The following is a 9,546-nucleotide window of genomic DNA, read 5'->3' on the forward strand; positions in this document are numbered from 1 at the left end:
GGTGGGACAAAGGAGGTATCAGAGGTACGGAGAGTGGAACTACCGGGTCCATTGCAAACCAAAACAATGATAACTAGCCTGAACAACAGTATACAAGGCATATTGATATTTGAGAGAGACATACAGTAAGGCATAAAGTGATTGCAGGTCTTGATTGGGAGAGCTAGCTAAAACAACAGGTGAGATAACAGCAGCTAGTCAGCTAACACAGCAACAGCAGGTAAAAATGGCGACGACTAGGCAGAGAGGGTCGGATTAACTACACACAGAGCCGACAGATAAAACACAAATAAACAGAATGGAGTACCGTGAATTAATGGACAGTCCGGCAGGCATCAGCTATGTAGCCAAGTGATCATAGTGTCCAGGGGGCAGCCGTAGATGGAGCAGGGAAGCCGCCACTAAGCTAGCACGCGGCGTTTAAAGTTAGTAGCCCGGGGGGTGGTCTGCTCAGACGGAGGGGGTCTGCTCAGACGGAGGCCGGTTGAGGGCACAGCGGATGGGGTATTAGTCTGCAGACCAGACGTGGTCGTGTCGACAGAGAATCCAAGCCGGATGGCGATGGCGAAAGAGAGGTTGTGATTGTAGAATTGTGTTTGCTAACTGGTGCTAGCTTCGTGGCAGTGGCGCTAGCTGTGAGGATCAGAAGTAGTGGCTCAGGGATTACGGCAGGAATCCGGCGTTGTTGTCGAGAGACAGTCCGATGCTGGTAAATTGGTGAGTAATATCCAGGCTAATAACAGGGCTGGTGTCTGTGCAGAAGGTAAAAGCTGCTAGCAGCGGCTAAAAATGGCTAAATAGCTTGTAGCTGATTAGCTGGTTAGCTACTGGGGGTTCTTGAATGTGTTCCAAAGTTAAAAAATTATAGCGATTCCGTATCACATTGGGTGAGGTAGGTTACCGGAAGGTATAATCAAATTAAAAATCGAAAAGAGAGAATTAAAAAAATATATATATACAAGAAATACGGAAAATACAAACGTACACGAGAGGACTAAACAAACACGTCTACACTGCTACGCCATCTTGGAAGAATGCTTCTGACAGCCGAAGAACAATGATTCCAAGCACCACCCTCCTTTTGAAGCTTCCAGTCTGTTATTTGAACTCAATCAGCATGACAGAGTGATCTCTAGCCTTGTCCTCGTCAACACTCACACCTGTGTTAAGGAGAGAATCACTGACATGATGTCAGCTGGTCCTTTTGTGGCAGGGCTGAAATGCAGTGGAAAAGTTTTTGGGGGATTCAGTTCATTTGCATGGCAAAGAGGGACTTGGCAAATAATTGCAATTCATCTGATCACTCTTCATAACATTCTGGAGTATATGCAAATTGCCATCATACAAACCGAGGCAGCAGACTTTGTGAAAATTAATATTTGTGTCATTCTCAAAACTTTTGGCCACGACTGTACCACACAAACTCCCTATATTGATCTTTCAAATGAGTACCTCTGCGACCTGAAACAAGCCTTTCCAAACACACTGAGAATGCAACTACAGCTCAACTACAGCTCAGCTTTCAACACCATAGTCCCCTCTAAGATCATTAAGCTCAGGGTCCTGACTTCCTGACAGGCAGACGCCAGGTGGTGAGGGTAGGCAACACCTCTTCCGTCATGATGACTCTCAACACAGGGGCCCCCCAGGGTGGTCAAATGCTTAAACTTTCTCGGCATGTACATCATAGAAGACCGGGGAGAGGATGAATGAGCCAATTCGAAGATGGGGATGATGGTATGAATTTATCCAAGACAACGGGGTTAACACCCCTACTCTTACAATAAGTGCCATGAGACCAAAGAGAGTCAGGACAACCGTTTAACGTCCCATTTGAAAGACGGCACCCTGCACAGGGCAATGTCCCCAATCACTGTCCTGGGGCATTGGGATATTTTTTTAGATCAGAGGAAAGAGTGCCCCCTACTGACCCTCCAATACCACTTCCAGCAGCATCTGGTCTCAACCAGGACCAACCCTGCTTCGCTTCGGAGGTAAGCCAGCAGTGGGATGCAGGGTTGTATGCTGCTGGCTCAGATCCTCAAGAAGTTCTACAGCTGTACCATCGAGAGCATCTTGACCAACTGCATCACTGCCTGGTATGGCAACTGCACCGTCCTCAATTGCAAGGCTCTACAGAGGGTGATGCGGATGGCCCAATGCATCACTGAGAGCAAGCTCCCTGCCCTCCAGGACATATACACCAGGCGGTGTCTGAGAAAGGCCCGGGAGATCGTCAAGGACTCCAGTCACCCGAGCAACGGACTGTTCACTCTGTTACTATCTGGCAAGCGGTATCGGAGCATTGTATCTCGGAACAACAGGCTCCAAGACAGCTTCTACCACCAGGTCATCAGACTGCTGAATAACTAACCCTAGCTTTCCACCTGCTTAGACCTGCATCTTAAAGACTACAGTGCATTTGGGAAGTATCCAAACCCCTTGACTTTTTCCACATTTTGTTACGTTACATCCTTATTCTAAAATGGATTAAATCGTTTTCCTCCCTCATCAAGCTATACACAATACCCCTAAATAACAAAGCAAAAACAGGTTTTTAGACATTTTAGCAAATTTGTTAAAAAAATTAAAAACTGAAATATCACATTTGCAAATTCAGTATTCAGACCATTTACTTTGGCAGCGATTACAGCCTTGAGTCTTCTTGGGTATGACGCTACAAGCTTGGCACACCTGTATTTGGGGAGTTTCTCCCATTCTTCTCTGCAGATCCTCTCAAACTCTGTCAGGTTGGATGGGGAGCGTCGCTGGACAGATATTTTAAGGTCTCTCCAGAAATGTTTAATCGGGTTCAAGTCCGGGCTCTGGCTGGGCCACTCAAGGACATTCAGAAACTTGTACCAAAGCCACTCCTGCGTTGTCTTGGCTGTGTGCTTAGGGTCGTTGTCCTGTTGGATGCTGCCACCACCATGCTTCACCATAGGGATGGTGCCAGGTTTCCTCCAGACGTGACGCTTGGCATTCAGGCGAAAGAGTTCAATCTTGGTTTCAACAGACCAGAGAATCTTGTTTCTCATGGTCTGAGAGTCCTTTAGGTGCCTTTTGGCAAACTCCAAGCGGGCAATCATGTGCCTTTTACAGAGGCGTGGCTTCCGTCTGGACACTCTACCATAAAGATCTGATTGGTAGAGTGCTGTAGAGATGGTTGCCCTTCTGGAAGGTCCTCCCATCTCCACATAGGAACTCTGGAGCTCTGTCAGAGTGACCATCGGGTTCTTGGTCACCTCCCTGACCAAGGCCCTTCTACCCCGATTGCTCAGTTTGGCCGGGCGGCCAGCTCTAGGAAGAGTCTTGGTGGTTCCAAACTTCTTCCATTAAATAGTTATGGAGGTCACTGTCCTCTTGGGGACCTTCAATGCTGCAGAAATGTTTTGGTACCCTTCCCCAGATCTGTGCCTCGACACAATTCTGTCTTGGACCTCTATGGACATTTCCTTCAACCTCATGGCTTGGTTTTTGCTCTGACATGCACTGTTAAGTGTGGGACCTTATATAGACAGCGTTTCCAAGTCATGTCCAATCAATTGAATTTACCACAGGTGGACTCCAATCAAGTTGTAGAAACATTTCAAGGATGATCAATGGTAACAGGATTCACCTGAGCTCAATTTCGAGTCTAATAGCAAAGGGTTTGAATACTTATGTAAATAATGTATTTCTTTTTTTATATATACACTGCTCAAAAAAATAAAGGGAACACTAAAATAACACATCCTAGATCTGAATGAATTTAATATTCTTATTAAATACTTTTTTCTTTACATAGTTGAATGTGCTGACAACAAAATCACACAAAAATGATCAATGGAAATCAAATTTATCAACCCATGGAGGTCTGGATTTGGAGTCACACTCAAAATTAAAGTGGAAAACCACACCACAGACTGATCCAACTTTGATGTAATGTCCTTAAAACAAGTCAAAATGAGGCTCAGTAGTGTGTGTGGCCTCCACGTGCTGGTATGACGCTCCCTACAACAGCCTGGGCATGCTCCTGATGAGGTGGCGGATGGTCTCCTGAGGGAATCCTCCCCAGACTGGACTAAAGCATCGCCAACTCCTGGACAGTCTGGTGGTGCAAACGTGGCGTTGGTGGATGGAACGAGACATGATGTCCCAGATTGTGCACAATTGGATCAGGTCTGGGGAACGGGCGGGCCAGTCCATAGCATCAATGCCTTCCTCTTGCAGGAACTGCTGACCACACTCCAGCCACATGAGGTCCAAGCATTGTCTTGCATTAGGAGGACCCAGGGCCAACCGCACCAGCATATGGTCTCACAGGGGTCTGAGGATCTCATCTCGGTACCTAATGGCAGTCAGGCTACCTCTGGCGAGCACATGGAGGGGCTGTGCGGCCCCCAATAAGAAATGCCACCCACCACCATGACTGGACCCCCGCCAAAACCGGTCATGCTGGAGGATGTTGCAGGCAGCAGAACCGTTCTCCGCGGCGTCTCCAGACTCTGTCAACGTCTGTCACATGTGCGTGTGAACCTGCTTTCATCTGTGAAGAGCACAGGGCCCCAGTGGTGAATTTGCCAATCTTGGTGTTCTCTCTGGCAAATGCCAAACGTCCTGCACGGTGTTGGGCTGTAAGCACAACCCCCACCTGTGGATGTCGGGCCCTCATACCACCCTCATGGAGTCTGTTTCTGACCGTTTGAGCAGACACATGCACATTGTGGCCTGCTGGAGGTCATTTGGCAGGGCTCTGGCAGTGCTCCTCCTGATCCTCCTTGCACAAAGGCGGAGGTAGCGGTCCTGCTGATGGGTTGTTGCCCTCCTACGGCCTCCTCCACGTCTCCTGATGTACTGGCCTGTCTCCTGGTAGCGCCTCCATGCTCTGGACATACGCTGACAGACACAGCAAACCTTCTTGCCACAGCTCGCATTGATGTGCCATCCTGGATGAGCTGCACTACCTGAGCCACTTGTGTGGGTTGTAGACTCAGTCTCATGGTACCACTTGAGTGAAAGCACCGCCAGCATTCAAAAGTGACCAAAACATCAGCCAGGAAGCATAGGAACTGGAAGTGGTCTGTGGTCACCAACCTGCAGAACCACTCCTTTATTGGGGGTGTCTTGCTAATTGCCATAAATTTCCACCTTTTTGTCTATTCCATTTGCAACACAGCATGTGAAATTTATTGTCAATCAGTGTTTGCTTCCTAAGTGGACAGTTTGATTTCACAGAAGTGTAATTGACTTGGAGTTACATTGTGTTGTTTAAGTGTTCCCTTTATTTTTTTGAGCAGTGTATATATTTATATGTACATTTGCAAACATTAAAAAAAACTGTTTTCGCTTTGTCATTATGGGGTATTGTGTGTAGACTGATGAGGATTTTTATTAATTATCAATTTTAGAATAAGGCTGTAACGTAAACAAAATGTGGAAAAAGGGAAGGGGTCTGAATACTTTCCGAATGCATTGTATTTGCACCTTAGAGACAATCTGCACCTTACAGACAATCTGCCCCTTAGAAACTATCTGCACTTTTGAGACTATCTGCACTGACTCTCCACACATCTCCCCCCCCCCCCCCACACACACACACACATCTCTCTCTCTCTCTCTCTCAACACTGCTGTTCTATTATATACTTTTTGTTCAACTGCGCGACCAAGACACTCCCCACTTTATATTCATAATACATTCATACTTGACATAGCACATCCATAATTTATACTGTATACACTCAGTTTATTAGGTACACCACCCCGTTCATGAAAATGGTTCGCTCCTACAGGCAGTGAGTCACGTGGCTGTGCCTTGCTAGATAAAGCAGGTAGACAGGCATTGAGGCATTCAGTTACTGTTTGATAGAACGTGAGAATGGGAAAAACAAGTGACCTAAGCGACTTTGAGCATGGTACGATTGTTGATGCCAGGCAGGCCGGTTCCGGTATTTCAGAATCTTCCGGCCTCCTGGGCTTTTCACGCACGAAAGTACGCATCTGAACATTGTTGTTGACCAGGTGCATCTCTTCATGGCTACAGGGGGCTCCGACCCAGTACTAGATGGGTGTACCTAATAAACTGGCCACTAAGTGTATATTGTGTACTCATCAGCTTACTACTACACGTACTACCTATTCTATTACTTACTGTATGGCCCTATCATTATTGATATTGATCATTGTACTGCAATGTTGCAGGAGCTTGCACACAAGCATTGCGTTGCACCATTTATACCTGCTGTAAACTGTGCACGTGACGAATAGAATTTGATTTAACACTAGAGCTCCCCTAAACCTTAATTTGGCTTTCTCAAATCCCCAAGATCCTGGGATTATGTCCTGTACAGGGATATATTGTACTGTACAGGGAGATATTAATATTTTCAGTGCATGTAATCCAAGATTACTCAGAGTAATGAACATGATAAAACTCCTCTTTGTTTCCAGTTTTCTTCATCCACTGATTCTTGTGAACTTTGCATTGGTGAATAATGTAGTATTGACCCCCTGCAGTGATTTAATTAATCAACAAGACTCTCTGATGTGTAGCTACAGTTGAAGTCGGAAGTTTACATACACTTTAGCCAAATACATTTAAACTCAGTGTTTCACAATTCCTGACATTTAATGCGAGTAAAAATTCCCTGTCTTAGGTCAGTTAGGATCACCACTTTATTTTAAGAATGTGAAATGTCAGAATAATAGTAAAGAGAATGATTTATTTCAGCTTTTATTTCTTTCATCACATTCCCAGTGGGTCAGACGTTTACGTAGACTCAATTAGTATTTGGTAGCATTGCCTTTAAATTGTTTAACTTGGGTCAAACGTTTCGGGTTGTCTTCCACAAGCTTCCCACAATAAGTTGGGTGAAATTTGGCCCATTCCTCCTGCCAGAGCTGGTGTTGTAACTGAGTCAGGTTTGTAGGCCTCCTTGCTCGCACACGCTTTTTCAGTTCTGCCCACAAATGTTCTATAGGTTGAGGTCAGGGCTTTGTGATGGCCACTCCAATACCTTGACTTTGTTGTCCTTAAGCCATTTTGCCACAACTTTGAAAGTATGCTCTGGGTCATTCTCAATTTGGGAGACCCATTTGCGACCAAGCTTTAACTTCCTGACTGATGTCTTGAGATGTTGCTTCAGTATATCCACATACTTTTCCTTTCACATGATGCCATCTATTTTATGAAGTGAACCATTCCCTCCTGCAGCAAAGCACCCCCACAACATGATGCTGCCACCCCTGTGCTTCACGGTTGGGATGATGTTCTTCGGCTTGCAAGCCTTCCCCTTTTTCCTCCAAACATAACGATGGTCATTATGGCCAAACAGTTCTATTTTTGTTTCATCAGACAAGAGGACATTTCTCCAAAAGGTACGATCTTTGTCCCCATGTGCAGTTGCAAACTGTAGTCTGGCTTTTTTATGGCGGTCTTGGAGCAGTGGCTTCTTCCTTGCTGAGCGGCCTTTCAGGTTATGTCGATATAGCACTCGTTTTACTGTGGATATAGATACCTTTGTACCTCTTTCCTCCAGCATCTTCACAAGGTCCTTTGCTGTTGTTCTGGGATTGATTTGCACTTTCACACCAAAGTACGTTCATCTCTAGGAGACAGAAAGTGTCTCCTTCCTGAGCGGTTTGACGGCTGCATGATCCCATGGTGTTTATACTTGCGCACTATTGTTTGTACAGATGAATGTGGTACCTTCAGGCGTTTGGAAATTGCTTCCAATGATGAAGCAGACTTGTGGAGGTCTACAATGTTTTTTCTGAGGTCTTGGCTGATTTCTTTTGATTTTCCCATGATGTCAAGCAAAGAGGCACTGAGTTTGAAGGTAGGCCTTGAAATACATCCACAGGTACACCTCCAATTGACTCAAATTATGTCAATTAGCCTATCAGAAGCTTCTAAAGCCATGACATCATTTTCTGGATTTTTCCAAGCTGTTTGAAGGCAGTCAACTAAGTGTATGTAAACTTCTGACCCACCGGAATTGTGATACAGTGAATTATAAGTGAAATACTCTGTCTGTAAACAGTTGTTGGAAAAAATGTATTGTGTCATGCACACAATAGATGTCCTAACCGACTTGCCAAAACTATAGTTTGTTAACAAGAAATTTGTGGAGTGGTTGAACTACGAGTTTTAATGACTCCAACCTAAGTGTATGTAAACTTCTGACTTCAACTGTATATGCGTATATATATAATGACAATTACAACAATACTGAATGAACAATGAACACTTTTATTTTAACTTACTTACACTTTTATTTGAACTATAATACATAAATAAAATCTATTTAGTCTCAAATAAATAATGAAACATGTTCAATTTGGTTTAAATAATGCAAAAACAGTGTTGGAGAACAAAGTAACTCCTCACTTTAGAATGATTGACTCCATGTCCATCATTATTTTTCGGGTCCTCTCCTCCTGCAGACACCAAGCCACCCATCCCCCCGATGTTCACCCCAGCCTCCAGCACCCTACCCTGGCCTGTCATCATCGGCATCCCTGCTAGCATGGTGTTCATCTTCGGTACAGTGCTGCTGTGGTTCTGCCAGAGTAAGAAGCACTGTTCCCCTCCCAGCACTCCGGCTGCGGCTGCCCAGGTCCTGCAGGCCTCCCACCGGCTGCCCTACCAGGAGAGGGACAGGAGCTGTGTGGCCCACTTCTCCACTTCCTCCAGCCCAGAGAAGGACTGCCTGGGCTCCATAAACTATGAGGAGTATCTGGCTCAGCAGCAGCTTCTCCTCACTCAGGGGGGCTCTGCCCTACCCCCCAAAACCTACCCAGACATCCACACTCACATCCACTCCCACGTGGACGGGAAGGTGCACCAGCACATTCACTTTCAGTGTTAGCCATGTGCCAAATAAAATATAATAATATATGCCATTTAGCAGAAGCTTTTAGCCAAAGCAACTTATAGTCATGTGTGTATACATTTTAAGTATGGGTGGTCCCAGGAAATAAACCCACTATCCTGATGTAGCAAGAAACATGCTCTACCAACTGAGCTACAGAGGACCAAATGTAATGTTGTCCCCTTCTCTGTGCCTCTGAAGAATGGCATCGTACAGTGAGGGTCTGAGCTGTGGACTGAACCTCAGAGAACAGCTCTCTGGTTGTACCTGCATACTTGCCTGGTCCTTGGTGCTACTTGTTTCATATCAACACCACTAAAAGACATCAAACCCCGATGTGCACTTTGTACACAAATCCCCAAGGGATTCTGCAATGTGTTAACGGCTATTCAGACTTACTAAGAAGGCTATGGGTCGTTCCACCAATTTAGTGCCTTTTGAGAAGTATTTTTTTACATTTAATTTTACATTCTGTCATAAAGATCACATGTTCGACATCATAAAAAAAGTTTTCCCATCTCGAAAGTTAAAGGTAGAATTCTTAGTTGCTACATCCATTTTTGGAGTTTTAAATGAATGATATACACTGCACAAAACATTAAGAACACGTGCTCTTTCCATGACTAACCAGGTGAAAGGTATGATTCCTTATTAAATTCCTGTTAAATTCACTTCAATCAGCGTAGGTGAAG

The 9,546-nt window shown here is 45.1% G+C and overlaps 1 protein-coding gene across 3 annotated transcripts in view; it reads left to right on the forward strand.

The window, feature by feature from the left end:
* The window catches only part of LOC111963328 (fibroblast growth factor receptor-like 1), a 74,438-nt gene extending 65,199 nt beyond the window's left edge, over positions 1 to 9,239 (forward strand). For all 3 annotated transcript variants that reach the window (XM_023986686.2, XM_023986687.2, XM_070443375.1), the window contains one exon: positions 8,427 to 9,239. In XM_023986686.2, coding sequence (XP_023842454.1) covers positions 8,427 to 8,851 — 425 coding nt within the window. In that variant the 3' untranslated portion in view covers positions 8,852 to 9,239. The remainder of the gene's footprint in view (positions 1 to 8,426) is intronic.
* The last annotated feature ends 307 nt before the right edge of the window (positions 9,240 to 9,546 follow it).

The sequence above is a fragment of the Salvelinus sp. IW2-2015 genome, linkage group LG4q.2 (assembly GCF_002910315.2).
Source record: "Salvelinus sp. IW2-2015 linkage group LG4q.2, ASM291031v2, whole genome shotgun sequence".
Taxonomy (NCBI): Eukaryota; Metazoa; Chordata; class Actinopteri; order Salmoniformes; family Salmonidae; genus Salvelinus; species Salvelinus sp. IW2-2015.